The 16,911-nt window shown below is 36.7% G+C and overlaps 1 protein-coding gene across 3 annotated transcripts in view; it reads left to right on the forward strand.

Annotated features, from left to right (window-relative positions):
* The first annotated feature begins 4,344 nt into the window (after positions 1–4,344).
* The window catches only part of RGS7BP (regulator of G protein signaling 7 binding protein), a 116,026-nt gene continuing 103,459 nt past the window's right edge, over positions 4,345–16,911 (forward strand). For 2 of the 3 annotated variants that reach the window (XM_051991211.1, XM_051991213.1), the window contains exons 1-2: positions 4,359–4,532; positions 5,610–5,776. In XM_051991211.1, the coding sequence (XP_051847171.1) occupies positions 4,368–4,532; positions 5,610–5,776 (332 nt within the window). In that variant the 5' untranslated portion in view covers positions 4,359–4,367. Of the gene's footprint in view, positions 4,533–5,609; positions 5,777–16,911 lie in introns of all 3 variants that reach the window. The other variant, XM_051991209.1, reaches the window with a different exon arrangement.

Genomic DNA, 16,911 nt, shown 5'->3' on the forward strand with positions numbered 1-16,911 from the left:
TCTTCAACTTTCTGTGTATCTCTGTCTCTCTCTGTGTCTCTTTAAGTCTTTCAAAGAGAAGGATAGTGTCTTACATTTTTTCCTATAGGTACCAAAGTGCCTACAAGAAATTACCATGTGCCAGGAAGAATGTTAAGCCCTGGGAATATAAAGAAAAAGGAAAAGGGAAAAACATGTAAATAACAGTATTTATGTTAAAAGATATATACAAAGTAGGTAATTCGGATGGCATAATGCTAAATGCTGGGATTTCTTGCAAAAGGTGGGTTTTGATCAGAATCTTGAAAGAACTAAAGAAATGACTTGCTATACTATAGAAAGGCAATGTGGTAGAGCAGAAAAAGTCCTGCAGTAGAGAAGGGGGACTTAAGTGCTAAACCTGGTCCTGACATTTGCTAGCTGCATGATTAAGCATGATTCTCTATACTTCAATTTCTCATTTGTATAATGAAGGTTATAACATCTCTGTTATCTCCCTTGTGAAAATGTAATGAACTCAAATAAATTTGAAATACTTTTCTGTTTTGTTATGTAGATAGAGTTTCATCAATGATTTCATAGTGTGCTGAATTGCCTAGTGTGGAAATTTCTTTTATGTGAGAAGAACTGACTATTTGGAATGTATAGGTTTGTGGTCTTTATTTATTTATTTTTTTGCCTTAATGCTTTATTTTTCTTAATGATATTTTATTTTTTTGGCAGATATATGTCAATAAAAATTTCAGCATTCATTTTTACAAGATTTTGAGTTCCAAATTTTCCTCTCTTCCTCTCCTCTTCCAAAAATGGTATGCAGTTTGATATAGTTTATACATTTGTCATCATGTTTCCATATTAGTCACAGCTATGAAAGATGAAATGGAGCAAAAGAAAAAAAGACTAATGAATAAAGTAAAAAAATATGCTTAGATTTGCATTAGGAGTTCTTTATATGAATGGATAGCATTTTCTTTCCAAAGTCTTTTGTATGTGTCTGGGATCATTGTGTTGCTGAGAAGAGCTGAGTCAATCATAGTTGGTTATCTCACAATGTTGCTGATACTATATACAATTTTTTTTTATTGTTTTCCTCTCTTCACTTTGCATTAATTTGTATGTCTTTCCAGATTTTTTCAAAAGCTGACTATTCATCATTTCTTATGGCACAATAGTATTCCATTACATTCATACGCCACAGTTGTTAGGCATGCCCTCAATTTCCAGCCTTTTGCCCCAATGAAAAGGGCTACTATAAATGTTTTTGCACATGTAGATCCTTTCCCTTTTTTATGATCTCTTTGGGATACATACCTAAGTAGTGGGATTGCTGGGTTAAAGGGATGCACATTTTGTAGCCCTTTGGGCATAGTTCCAAAATGCTTTCCAGGATGGTTGGATCAGTTAGTTCAAAACTCTACCAACAGTGTATTGGTGTCCTAATTTTCCCCACATTCTTTCCAACATTCATCATTTTCCTTTTTTGTCGTATTGGCCAATCTGATAGATGTGAGGTGGTATCTCAAAGTTGTTTTAATTTGCATTTCTCTAATAAAAAATAATTTAGAGCATTTCTCATATGCTTATAGTTTTGTGTAATATATAGTTTTTGAGAACTGCCAATAATGTTTGAAAGTTAAGTAACTTTCCTCTGGTCACCTGTATCACAGACAAAACTTGAACCCAGGTCTCCTTGACTCCCAGGCCAGACCTTTATCAACAGTTGTGGGCTGCTCCTCAATAATGGCAAGCACCTAATAAATATTGGTTGATTGTGTAGTTTACGTGGCATTCTCTATTTTAGAAGTAGAGCTTCGTACATGGAAAGTGCTCAATAAATAATTATTTTCTAAATGAATCTATATGTCCAGTATATCCGGCAACTTTCCCTAATCTTTATAGAGCTGAATAAGACTTTTGTTACTTTTTTTTTTTTTCGAATCTAGTCCTCATTAGACAACACAAAAATTAGAAATTTCAAAATCTGCGGTGTGCATTGAATTAAAATAATTTATAGATGCCCCTCAGTCTCCTAGGTTACATAGTCCAAGTCATTTCCCTTCTGGAGGAATAAGGGACAACAGTTCCCTTTCTCTCTCTCTCTCTCTCTCTCTCTCTCTCTCTCTCTCTCTCTCTCTCTTTTTTTTCCTGGAACAAACATAATATCAGAGAAGCAGAAGATAATTCTATATGCACGGCCCCTGTATGAATACATTCATATTCTTGGGACTGAAGAACTGCCAGGGAATCTCTTCTTCTTCACCCCTGGCTCTTAGAAGAAACAGAAAATAGGATCAGGAACTTTACCTTTTTCTATTTTAATTTCTTGAAATTATACTAACATTTATATTTATATTGCATTTTATGAGAGGAAGGGTGGCATACAACTTTGGAGTCAGGAAGGTCTGGGTTCAAGTCAAATATTTGTTCTAGTTGTGTGACAATGGAAAGGTCACTTAATCTCTAAGTGCCCTCAGGCAATTTTCTAACAGATCTAATTTTATGATTTTATAATCCAATCTACATTGGTAGAGGAAGTTTCCAGACCAAAGAGTTCCCCAAACTGATACAGATTGAGAGAAAGAGTGGAGGAAGATAGGAAGATTTTAAGATTTACATATTTTCCTCTCAACAGTTCTGTGAGGGGGATAGCACAAATACTCTTCTATTTGTCAGCTGTTTCTTTATTTACATCTCTCAAAAAAAAAATTATTCAATGGTTCCAGTATACTCCCAAGTCAGCTCCTTTCCCTTCCTTCCATTAAGATCAAATGACAGATGTAGAAATAGACCTCTACCTCTTCCTTAGTGGGGCTTTGGAATGGATAGAATTGATGGAATTAGTATCAGTTTTGCCATAGCCAAAGAAAATTGCTAGATTAGCCCTGTTTCTGATCCACTGCCTCATTTCCCATTCCATAATCCAGGGCCGTTGACCTTGTGTCTTCCCCTCTCTCCACCATGACTTCAGGCTCCTTCCCCTCCAGGACAACTTTTGCACAAACAGGCTCTATCATACCTACAATTCTCCCTTACTGCTCTATTTACTAACCTTTGACTCTTGGTTAGCTACTTTCCCACAAAACAAAAGAGGCGGCTATTACAGGGAACTGCTGATTTATTTTCACGTCTGATAGCCTGTTAAAAGAATCTCACAGCTTTTCTGAGACTCAAGGCCAATTCCAGTAACGTTAACAAGCTGGGGAAAGCAAGTGGTGTTAAAGTAAGGGACCCTGGTGTGGCAGGATCACATTTGTAACCTTCTACTTCACCTGACGCTGGTAATCTCTACACATAATAAAGAGAATATGGGAAAGAAATCATCTATTTTCATAAATCCGAGTCAAAGTATGGGTAATTCTGAACGGATAGATATTCTGTTTGAGACGTAAAACTTTTTTAACCTCCCTCCCTTTCTCCGTCCCTTCCCCCATTTGAGTTGATAACCCACGGACTCAAGCAGAGGGAGAGGGCCTCTGACCAACACTGGTTAAGCTTAAATCCATACGTGTTTAGGTCCCAGCATGTGGTAATATGCTTCGCTCTGATGACACTTTTCGTTTCTAATAATAGAGAAGATGAAGTAATATTTGCAATTGATGTTCCTGAGCATTTGATTGGATAAGTGCATAAACTGTAGGGGCGGTTGGATTGATGGATCGCATTAGTATTCCTGTCCTATCAATGGGCTAGGTTGCTAACAACGTCAGTCTGCCAGATTCCTTGCGTCTACCAGTCCCACCACAGGTCCATTTGGGATCCTCAAACAGTACATCCCTTAGAGACGGGATCCAGGCAAGCCATTAAGATAGAGCCTGTGGCCCGCTCGGAGGACAGACGGTCCTCAGGTCTGGGAAAGGGGGGAGGGAGGGGAGGAGGCTGAAGAAGCAAGCGCGGCTGCGGGAAGACACAAAAGCTGGAGCGACTCTTCTCTCCCCCACCCCCTTCCCCTCCACCCCCCGCTTCCGCCCCTCAACCCTTGCAGCTCAGGCTTTGAAAGCTGATCCCCCTTCTGAATGGAAACTCTGAAGTGCCAGGCACCTTCGTCCTTGCCTCGCCTCCAGGTCCATGCCGAGAGGAAGGCTCAGCGATCTGCCCGCGCCAAGCTGCCCCTGCAGGGGCTGAGATGCTGCTGAAGCCAACTTGATATCCTCCGTCCGCGCCCGTAGTGGGAGCGATGCTGCAAAGCACAGCGCCCGCTCGCTCAGCTCTCCTTCAAGCTGAAGGTTATCAGCCGCCCCGGCCGTCGCTGCTGCTGTGAGCGCCCAAGGAGAGGGACTCTGGCCGCCTCCTTGGCCGTGGTCCTCGGCGCGGTGAGGGAATAGCTCTGGCCGCGCCAGCTGGGGATCCGGGCAGCCCAGCCGCAGCTTCGGCTTGGTGGATGTGTCTGCATGAGTTCTGCACCGAATGGGCGCAAAAAGCGCCCGGGCCGCTCCACTCGCTCCTCGATCTTTCAGATCAGCAAGCCGACGCTGCCGAGCGGGGACTGTGAGCGCAGGGGCAGCGGCTCCGAGAGCGCCCACAAGACTCAAAGAGCCCTGGACGACTGCAAGATGGTGGGTAAAAACAAAAGCTTTTTTTTTTTTTTTTTCAGGGGGAGAGGGGGTTGGGGAGTCATGTATTTTGATCATTTGCTTTAGTGCCACTCCCCCCTCGGTTTGTCTATTCTGATCACGTGCAGTTGCACTATTTTTAAAACTGCAGTCCCCCCCCCCCATCTCGCTCCAATTCGGGTTGACATTCGAGTGGTCTTGGTTCAAAGAGGAAAGTGCTAGGACACCACCACAGGGTCTTGGGGAAATGAGGGGGCCGGGAAGCGCCCGATGGTTTGTAGTTTCTCTCCCTCCTGAGAATGGTGATTCCAAAGGAGATGGTGAATTAGATTTCTGAAAGGAGAAAGGAGGAGATTAAAAAGGGGGGGGGGAGAAAAAAGGAGGGGGAGAACCCAAACAGATAACAGTGTGCTTGCTGCAGAAAGGAGGCTGATTCCAGAGCAGTAATGAATGTAATGATTTTTCGCTTGTGATGCCCCCAAACCATCCAGCCTTTGGAAAGCAGTGGTGGGCCTGGCTGAAGAAGAGTAAGCAGCTTGGCAGTCACCCACTTGACAAAGTGTTTTCTGAAAAAATACAAGACAAGAGTGACCTTTTTCTTGTAATCTCATAGCAACTTGAGAGATTGCCAACCTTGATCCAATAAGAGTGGTGAGCATGGGGATGGAAATCATTAGGATCTGGTTTGAAAGGCAGACCTTTGAAGAGAGAAGAGCTAAATTAGGATACCTTGTCATATCTCTCTTCAAAGTCCCCAGGGCTTAACCCCTGACATAGGTTGCTCTCCAGATATGTTGCTGCTGTTTAAAAACTGAATCAGTAGAAGGTAGAAGGAAGTAGTAGTCTAAAATACACACCTGTCTAGTAGTGGGGTGGGGGTGGAGGAAAGACTAGTAATGTTTATCTCCAAGGTTCTGAGCAGTTCATTATCTAAAATGTTTAGGTACCTGAAAAATTCATTTTCTGCCTAGTTTCTGGAGTGGGTCACTTGGAAGGCAGGCCTCTGTTCACATGTATTGGAGTATGAAACTCTCTGCCTATTTTATTGTGTTTCATAAAAGTAACTTGCCTTTATTCCAGCTTGTCCAAGAATTCAATACCCAAGTGGCCCTGTATCGAGAGTTAGTCATTTCTATTGGGGATGTCTCAGTCAACTGTCCATCTCTAAGGGCGGAAATGCACAAGACCCGAACCAAAGGCTGTGAGATGGCCCGGCAGGCCCATCAAAAACTTGCTGCAATCTCAGGGTAGGATCTCTTAATATTTTTATAACTTGTGTTTAAATGAAACATGAATGCTTAGGGTATTGCCAGGTTATTGGCTTGTCTATTCAGCTCTACAATTTTTAGGTATCCTGAGATTTAGAGTTCTTCACTAAAAAAAGGAGAGACCATGTGCTAATCACAGTTTGAAGACTTTGTTACACAACTACATACATATTTTAGGAACAAGAAGTAGTAGTTAGATCTTTACAAGATGTCTGTAAAAGCAGGAAGAGAGATCTCTTCAAGATGAAGTGTCATTTGGCTTGTTAGATAAGAAAATGTGGAAATGAGAGGGAATAAAAGCTTTTTTTGTTGTTCTTGTTGTATAGCTAGTCATTAAGATGTAATTGAATGTGGATTCTGGAGGCTGATTTTTGTCATCTCAATGCACAAAAAGAAACAGGCTTTTTCAGTAGAAAAGGAAATCTCTACTAAGTTTCAGAATTATTGAAAGATTAAAACAATTCACAAAATGCCATTTTGGTGAATTTCTATGGCTCATTTAGAACACTCTTAAACTGTCTGAAATAGGAATCACTCATTTTAGTGTAAGGATAGGCAAAGAAAGTTAAAATATGAAAAGTGACTTTTTAAAGTTTGAGGAAACAGTCATCAAAGTCAAATTAATTTTTTCCCCTTATTTTTCTTAACACTGATTGTTTGCCAAGCTGACTTATTTGATACTTCAAAAAATCCTTGATTATTCCTGGTTTGGCATTTTCCTCATTCAGATTGAATCTCTCCCATATCTTTATGATATGGTAAAAAAAAAAAAAAAAAAAAAAAAAAGAAAAAGAAAGGAAAAGAAGGAAGGAAAAGAAATAAAGAGAGAGAGAGAAAGAAAGAAAGAAAGAAAGAAAGAAAGAAAGAAAGAAGAAAGAAAGAAAGAAAGAAAGAAAGAAAGAAAGAAAGAAAGAAAGAAAGAAAGAAAGAAAGAGTGAGTTTATACTCTGGTGGCCTTCATTCCAGTAAACTTAGTTAGAAAGGTTCTTGGATAAAAGTTATGCATCCTATGGTTGAACTCAAACTAGAAGCCTTTGCATCTTGGTAGAATTTGCCCGAATTTATTCCCACAATCTTTTAAGTGGGCAAATGTTAGCTCTATACCACACTGAAGTATTGAAGTAGGACATTAGAAAGATTTATTTAACGTAATGAACCCCGCCCCCCCTCCCATTCCACATCTACTCTCTGAATTCCTCAGCAAGGGAATATCACCAAAATGCTGAGGTGACATGATATTTACATTGACAGTTTTCTAAAAGATGAATTTCAGTTATGATTTAATGACAGATATGGAAAATCAATTGAACTTACCCATATATGCTGCAAATTGAATAGCTATTATGTATCTCATTTGTTCTTTTTTTTTGCAATGATTTTTAATATCAATTTTAATATCAATTTCATCTTTGCAGCATCTAATATGCTGCCTTCTCTTCTATGACACCAACATTCTAGTGCAGTCCCTCATCATCTCATGCCACTGATAAATCTGTCTGCTTCAAGTCTCTCCCCATTCTAATCTTTCCTCTCATCAATCACTAAAGTGACTTTCCTAAACCAAAAATCTGATTACGTGTAACTTCCCCAATAAATTCCAGTGACTTCTATTGACTATAGAATCAAATGCAAAGCCTTTCATAGACCATGCCCCCAACTCCCAATCCCCCCCCCCCCCCCCCGGTCCCCTTAGCCCCTGCACCTTTTTACATCTTATTTTCTGAAATGTACTCTTTACTCTGGTGACATTGGCTTCCTTGCTATTCCACCAAGACACTTCATCTGTTGCCTCCATGCATTCTTTTTGGTTGTTCCCCTCATGTTTGGAATCTCTGTCTCCTCCTTTCTGTCCACAGAACATCTAGCTTCCTTGTAAGGCACAACTAAAATATTAGCTCCTTCAAGAACTCTTCCTTAATTCCTCTTAATTTTAATCTTTCCTCATTTAATTATTTCCTATTTATCTTGCATTTAACTCACTTTGCATGTTGTCTCCTCCACTACATTATAAACTCCTTAAGGGCAAGGACAATTTTTTGCCCCTTTATGGATCCATGAGCTTAGCAAAGAGCTTAGTATATAGTGAGTGCTTAACACATGTTTAGCGATTGATTGATTGAATACCAGTACACCAAATAGTAGTTATTAATGTAGAAAAATTAAAAAATTCCATGTTACTTATCAAGATAATCAATTTACTTATGACAAAAATGTATTTCAATACCTATGGTAAAGATAACAGTATGTTACTCTCAAATTGAGAGATTAAGCAAATTACAGGCCTATTTTCACTAGTAGTGATATCTGCTGGTCTTTTATTATGTACAGAAAACACCCCAGGAATATCAATGACAATGGAGGAGGAAGGGAATTAAATGCCTAGAGAACTCAGGGAAGGAAGGTGGTACCCAATAAGACCCTTAACTGACCAAAAAAGTAAAAAGAAAAAAAAATAGCAAGGAGATGAATGTAGATTGAGAAACTGAATTTGAAGAAAAGTAGGCTATAAAAAGTCACCTGGGGGCAGCAACATGATAGGAGGAAGCAGAGTTATCATTTAGAGTTAAGAGGAAGCAGGCTTTGGTAAGCAGGCATGTGAAAGTATGGAGCTAAGGACTATAAAGGCTTTGCATTCTGGAGTAGGCAGGGATTCTGCAGTTTGCAGACATAATATACAGAGACCCAAGTGATAGATGAAGTTCTAGTTTACTGGGAATTTTCTATACTGATGGAATCATAGATCCAGTTAAAAAAAAAAATCTCCATTGTAGTTCAGAACCAAAGAATTGCACCATAGGGTCTCATAATATCTTTGTAGTTCAGCAGTTGAAGGGGCAACACCAGAATTTAAACATATACCCTACAATGTTGATTGAGATTTAGGACTGAAGTGAATGAGAGAGACAGACATGGCAACAGAAATAGAAAGAGAAAGACAGAGCAGGACAGAAAATTTAAATCAGTCAATTTTGTAAATGGGTTTACAACTCAATAACATGCAAGCTTTATTAGCAGGAATCTGATACTTCTTATTCCCCTGAAGATTTCATTTATTTATGCTCTCTTGGTTAATTAACCACATTAACTGAAGGTTGACCATACATGTGGTCCACAATTCTCTTAAGACTCATAGAATCATATATGGAAAATCTTTAAGAGTTCTCCAAAGAAAAGCCATTACCAGGGGTAGAATTTTGTACAATTTTTGGCTCTTTAAAATAAGAATAATTATTTATTAAGTTTAATCTTGTTTATGAAGGAAAAGGCAAAGAATTCCATTTTAGTACTTTTCTTAAAAATTATTTGGATGCCATTAATATAGTCTGTCACCTTCCTTCCCACCCTATTACACAGTAAGATTCTGCTGATATTGCTTATATATATGTGAGTTCCTTCTTCCAAACTCAAAGTATCAATGAGAAGTGGCACTATGGAGATATTTTACAATTTGAATCAGGAAAAAGATTAAAGAATGGGAAAGGTTCTTAGGAGAGGAATAAAAAAAGAGACTAGGTGAGGAAAGGGGAAAACAAGGTTGGAATAAAAGCATTGTTTGAAGCACTGAAAAGAAGAAACTGCATCTTCTAATCTCTGATTAACCCAAATTATTGCTTATCTCTACCTGATTCACTGATTGAGGGACCAGAAAAGATGGAGTTTTATGTTAGGGTAGGCACAGGGTAAGGACAAAGATAGGGAGGTTAAGAAGAATGAGAGATAAAAGAGTTGGAAAGGATGGGCAGAGTGAGCCAGAGTTATTTGCATACATAAAAGAGTTGGGGTCCTGGAAGAAGCATTAAAATGCAGATCAAGAAGCCTGCATTCTAGCCAATGTATATATCACAAGCAGTTTGTTGTGTGAACTTGGCTTCAATGGATCTTAGTTTCCTTTTTTATAAAATGAGGACACTGGACTTGATAACTAACTCTGTTGCTCTTGTATCTATGAATCAGAGTAAACAAAAGCACTACAATAAGTAAAGAGATGACCAGAAAAAGAGGAAAAACACTTATATCATGTATGTGATATGCCACCTATTTGATCTTGGTGTAATTTATAAAATAAAGTTATCTCCTTAAGCCCTTATGAGTTTTTCCACTTACAAGGATGGGGGGGGGGAGCCCAAACCCTGACACATCTTTTTCTGATCTTGTTTACATTTACTCAAACCAGGAATTTAGGCAAAGGCTGCTGAATTAGGCTAGATAATGTCACATAGTCAAAACAAAGAAACCTTCACCCACTTAGATTGGTTTAATTCATTTCTTAATGCTCTCTAATTTTGACTTACTCGAATTAAAAAGGGGAGTGCAAGATGGCACCTATGGAGGTCAGTCCATTTGTCCACAAACTGTGTGCAATTGCAGTGCTAAGTGCTGTAGTTATAAGGAAAAGTAAAAGAGAGTCCTTGTTCTCAAGGAGCTTATAGGCTCTTGATAGTACTCTCCCAGTAAATCATTATCTTTTCATTAAGTGCAAAACTAGAAACTTGTGAGCTGTTGATTTACCACATCTCTGCAATTCGTGATGAGTATAAGCCAAATGAGTATAACCCAACAGCTGTCTTCTGCCATCATATTGCAGTAGTACGTGTAGACCTCTAGTTTAAGGTGTGAGGCAATTGCCTGGATCTAGAATTGTAGGATTTTATTATTGGAAGGGATGTTATTAGTCACCTAAGAAAACCCACTCACTTTTACAGGTATTAACTAAGATCTTTAAGAGAAGTGACTTGGCCAAAGTAAAATGTGAGTTCCAAACCTAAATCTACTTCCAGTTTTAAGTATTTTACTAGTCTGGCTCAGGCATAACAAATTAGGAAGATAGAAGTTAAAAGACTTTTTGTTTTTGCTTTTTTAAAACTCATAGGATCATCTAGAGAGATCATCTAGTCTAATCCTCTTATTTTACAGATGAAAAAACTGAATCCCAGACTCTTAGTCACTCAGCTAAGGTTGTACAGGTAATAAATGGCATATCTGGGCTTTATACCCAGGTCTTGTAACTCCAGATCCAGCATATTTCCCACCATACCATGGTGCCTCTCATCATCCAAGAAAGGCATATTAAACAAATATTTTGTCAGCCTAGCAGAATACTTTTTCTTGTAACAAGAGCTCAGTAAGTATTTGTTAAACAAGCAAATGAATTAATTGAACCCTTGCTTTAGATTGATTGCTTCATATTGTTCTTCAGCTATTGTTCTAGGGAAGATTCTACTGGGAAGTTTCCTGATTGGCTGTTAATGATAGTAGATCTATAAGTGTTGCTCAGACCTCTCTATTATGGATAGTGGTGGGGCAACAGATTGGATCACATTCTTATTTACCTCTGCATTTGGTACTAATGGTGATGACTCAGTTTTCTTTCTTTCTTTCTTTTTTTAATCTTCAGATGGGACAATCCTCCAGTGAACAATGGCAGTTTGTACTGTTCCTTTGAGATTTGTTGGCATATTTACTATGCCTTCTTTTTAATTCTGTGTTTCCTTGGCCTTAAGGTTTTCTGTTTTAGCCTTTCTTTAATACCTTGCAAACAAAGAAAGCGAAAGAGTGGGAAGTCCTGTCTGGTTATTTCTGGGTTTTTTGGAGGGTGGGGTGGGGTTTGGATAAATATCACAGGATAAGTACAATTTGAAAATATTTACTTTGTGTAGATTCATCCTGGAATATTTTCAGAGATTATGTGAAATTTATATGACTTTTTCTGGTTAACTCATTGACAGTGATGTGTAGAACTATTTGAACATAGTTTGATGAATTGTGGAAAATTCAATTGTTCATCAAATGGTGAAGAATATAAAGGTATGAAAAATAAATATAGAAAATAAAAATAATCAGATTCCTATGACAGCTCATTATAATGACATTACAACTAATAATAATGACTAGAATTTCTTTAGTATTTTAAGGGTTGAAATACACTTTACATATATGATCCCACTTGATCCTTGCAACCCTGTGAGGTAAATGATATTATTATCCTCGTTTTTCAAGTGAGGAAATGGGGGCTTAGAGAGCTTACATGACTTATCTAATTACACAAGTCTGATGACCACAGAAGTGACCATTTAATCTTAAAACATATTCCCAGTCAAACACACTCACATGATTATCTCCTTCATTTAGGATACTACCTCTAGTACACATTTTTTTTTTTTTTAATAAATCTTCCTTTATTACCTTAGACATTTCGGGAATTTGGGACCTATCTTCTGCTGATCAGAGAAAATTCTCCACCCCTATTTACTAGACAAATGAGGTGGGACATAAATTGGAGACACAGCTATTTCCTTTCTTCTGTTTGTTGTTGTTCAGTTGTTTTTCAGTAATGTTCAACTCCCTGTGATCTCATTTGGGGTTTTCTTGATAAAGATCTTAGATTTACCATTTCCTTCACCAGATCATCTTATGAATGAGGAAACTGAGGCAAACAGAGTTAAATGACTTGCTCCGGTCACACACCTCATAAGTGTCTGAGTCCAGATTTGAACTCAGGAAGATGAGTCTAATACCAGAGGCAGCACTCTGTCTATTATACTACCTATTTGCCCTTCTTATGTTTAGCAAAGCCAATAATTATGCCTCAGGCTTATACTTTTGATGGTGTTGGGGCAGCTGATTAGCTGTATATCTATATCTACATCCATTTCCAATATTTGCTACTTCCTAGCCAGTCTTATGATATATATAGTATCTAAATCCTAAATCCCACCTTGCCTTCAAGGACTAGCTCAGATGCCATGACCTCTGGGAAGTCTTCCCTTTAGTGGAAAATGATTTTTTTACATGCCTCTCATTGTAAATTCACCTTATATCTTATAGGTAATTTTGTATCTATACTATATGCTTTATAAGAACAAAGTTATAGTCAGTGGTGTGCTGGTTGCTAAGTGTTTCATAATCTTTAAAAATGCATATATAAATATATAAGTTTATTATAAATATTAATGATCTAAAAGATGTCTTATCCACAATTTGTAAATACTAAAAATATATTATAGTTTTAATTTAAATTATATATAGTCAATTAGTTCTTATAGAATGCTTTTATTGATTTTTTTTTGGCCAAACTCTATATCTGTGATGACTTATAGTTGACATTCAACCTGAGTTGCCTCACAATCTATTAATTCTCTCCCCTACCAAAAAATTATCATCCAATCTGATATCTGACTTGCTGTTAAATGATTTCTCATCCTTACATAAATTCTATTCATTTAAAAAAAAAAAACATTTCAACACTAGATGTAATAGATCAAGTACTAGAGCTATAATTTGAACTTGGGTTCAAATTCCTATTCTGACATTTATTATCTCTGTGATTATGGACAAATTTCTGATTCTCAGATTCTTTACCTTAGAGGTGAATGTAATAAAAATTACCTATTTGTAGGGTTGTTGGAAGCAAACTACTTTATAAACTTTAAAGTGTCAGATAAATGTAAGTTAAATTTTTTTTTATTTTTACCTAATAATTCTCATATGATAGTTTTCAATAATATCTGATGACCCACTGACTGCCTGAATGAATGAATGAATGAATGACATCATTCATTCACCAACTTTAAAACATATGCTTGGGTTTTTTCTCCCTGTATAATAGTATGTTTGCATGGAGCCATTCAATTCAGTTAAGCATTTATTAAGCACTTATTGGATTCAAGACACTGCATTAGATGCCAGGGATTCAGAAACAGAAATAAAAATAGTTCCACTCATAAGAAGCATTGTACTGGAGAGAAACTATGTGCAGAGGTAAATTAGGACAAAATAATATGAAGAGGAAGAGAGCAAAACTGTGGAGAAAAGGGAAGATTTGATAGAAAAGCCAGATGACACGAGAACTGAGCCATGAAGAAAACTGAAGATTATAAGAGGCACAATGTTGGAATCCTTACAAAGTGCTAATTTAGCATGGTACTTAGCAAATCCTCTAGCTCACTAATGTATTTAAGTACTCATTGGAGTTCACGCATTTGGGAGATTTCAGGATTTAGTATAAGATATCTGAATTCACACCTCCCTTAATCCCTGCCTCCAGAAGGAGGAGTCAGCCTTTGGGAGATCATATATAAAGAGGCTAGCTCAGTCGATAGAGCATGAGACTCTTAATCCCAGGGTCGTGGGTTCGTGCCCCATGTTGGGCACCAAATTGTGGTGTTTTTCTTCTTTAAAATAATAATGGTTCTCTCTGGGAGCAGGTTTCTCAGGGAGGTTTTCTGGAGGCAGCCTTAGTTTCAGTTAAAAGTAATAATCACCCAAATGCAGCTCGGTGCTAAAAGTTCAAATCTTTTATTGTATCCTTCCATATAGCCCAGTTAGTTTTCTTAGAGGTCTCTCTCTCTCTCCTTGGTTCTAAGAGCTCTTGCAGCTTTGTCCTTTGCTTCTGCCTCTGCTTTCTTCAGCCTCCAGCCAGCACCAAGGTGAAAGTTGGAAATGAATCTGTCTTGCCTCTGAGAGAGAACTTCTGGCTCTCAATTTCCCAAAGTGCTCTTCTCCAACCCCTGGCAATGTTCCGAAGTAACTAACTAACCCAAAGCTAAGAGCTTCTTTATATATGATCTCCCAAAGGCTGACTCCTCCTTCTGGAGGCAGGGATTAAGGGAGGTGTGAATTCAGATATCTTATACTAAATCCTGAAATCTCCCAAATGTGTGAACTCCAATGAGTACTTAAATACATTAGTGAGCTAGAGGATTTGCTAAGTACCATGTTAAATTAGCACTTTGTAAGGATTCCAACAGCACAGGTAAGGAAGTTTTGCATTCCAAGTCTGAAAAACATTAGGAGATGGTATTCCAAATGCAAGGAACTGGTCAAAGAGACTAGTTTGGCTATACACATTTCGTAGGGTAGTAATGTGAAATGAGTTGGAAACTAGACTGTTGTGTAATTTGCAAGGTTTTAAATACTATATGCAGGAGTTTACTTTTTGCCCCTGATATAATGGAGAACCTGTGAAGAAGATTCTTGAGCAGGGAAAAATCATGGTCAGACTTGTAATTTAGGAAGAATATTTTGGCAACTGTGGCTGCCAATTAGGAGGCTATTACAAGAGTATAGATGAGAGGTGATAAAAGCTTTCACTGTGGTGGGGGCTGTGTAAATGGAGAGAAATGAATGTACATAAGACAAGTGGAAGTAGAATGGATAAGATTTGGTGAATAATTTTTATGTGAAGGAGGAGAGGAATAAAGAGTGATGATGGATAGTTATCCTCTCTTTTTCAATAGTAATTATCTAGCAATTTAATTAGGATTAGAAATTCAATCCCAGAAGAGACGTATGTAGGAATCATGTGGTATGGAGGTAAGAATTCAGCAGATAAAATTAGTAATATAGATGTGACTATTATTTGATTATCCATAACCATTATTGTCTCTCCTTTAGAGGACCATGACATCAGGGAGGTGATGCTGTGGCATTCAAGTGAATTAGACTTAAATTAGAGAGGGCTGTGCAGTCACCAACATTACTTTCTCCTCCAGAGCCATCTGAATACAGTGGCCAGATATGGATCAGTATGACTGGAGATGGCCCATATACTATAGTTAGAGGCAAGAAGTATCTCCAACCAGGTTCAAGGATAAATGCATCTTTAATATCTAAATAGGTCCAGATATGGTAGGAAATCGTCGTATTACCTAACATTGCCTACTGAAGCATTATCCTTTTCTTTTCTGAACAGATCTAATTATTATAATTTTGTTAGACCTTTTTATTTTTTAATATAAGTCTCATTTATAGAGGATATTATAGCTAAAATGAATTGTAGGGAAAGTCATCGTTCCTTGCTTATTTATTTATTCCAACTATTTATAAGAAATAATGCTGTTCCATAGACTTTGGTAAGAAATGAAATTGATTTAAATTTGATACAATTTCTATTGCATTTTGTTTATTAATTTTTCTGGTTTGAAATTCTACATGAACTATTTCTTTTTGAGTTTTTGAGGAAAATATTCCAGGCATAAAAGTCCCATTTTCAGAATCAATTTATTACATGTTGTATAGGCAAATTTTCTTCAGAATAAAAAGAATCACATTATTAGAAATTTTTTTGTAATTTTAAAATTTTTAAATTAAATATAAAATGAGAAAGAAAAAATAATTGCCTCATACAAAGCAATCCACAAGAGAAGATTCAATATAAAACATTAAATTTTCATTTCAAGAAAACATATATAATAAATATTACCCATTGTTTTCAAAACTATTCAACTTTTTTTTGCTTCCTCTTGATTTTCTTTTGTTCTCTTCTGTGCATTTTTTATTTTATTTTTTCCCTTCTCACCACCCTAAAGAAGGCTACAATTAAGCATGTATATAAATATACATACATCCATATATATATATATATATATATATATATAATATAGATAGATTATAGATATAGATATCTATAGACATACACATACATATATACACTCAAACATATATGTATAAGACCTATTTTATGCTTATTTCCAACTATCATCTCTTTCTCTGAAGGTAGATGAGCATCTTCCTTCATAAGTTCAAGTCTTTCCATGTTTTTCTAAATCAGCTAATTATCATTTCCTATAAGATAATATTCCAACCCAATCACATCCTATTTGAGAGATTGTCTAGGAAAAAAATTTTTTTCTTCTTCAATATTCTGCATTCCTTCAATTCTTGGCTACATAGATTTTATTTTTACAAGAAAATCTTAATTTAAAATAATCAAATTTTCAATAATATTCTCCCTTATAATATAGTTTAAGATCTGGTAATGCTGAATCTACTTTCTTTACATCTTTTTTGTTTGTTTGAATTTCTTGATCTTTTGCTCTTCCAAATGAGCTTTGTTTTTTTTTTTTCTAATTTGATAAAATATTTTTAATAATTTAATTGAGATGACATTGGATAAATAGAATAGCTAAGTAAAACTGTCGTTTTTAGAATTATGTTGACTTTACCTACACATGAAAAATAAATATTACTTCAATTATTTATATCTGAGTTTATTTGTATAAAAAGTTTTTTACATTTATATACATAATAGAATTTTAGAATTCTACAATTAGAGGGGACCTCAGAGGTAATTCTAACCACTTCCTGAAGCCTATCTATAGCATCTCTTATAAGTG

This window comes from Antechinus flavipes, chromosome 1, assembly GCF_016432865.1.
Source record: "Antechinus flavipes isolate AdamAnt ecotype Samford, QLD, Australia chromosome 1, AdamAnt_v2, whole genome shotgun sequence".
Lineage (NCBI taxonomy): Eukaryota > Metazoa > Chordata > Mammalia > Dasyuromorphia > Dasyuridae > Antechinus > Antechinus flavipes.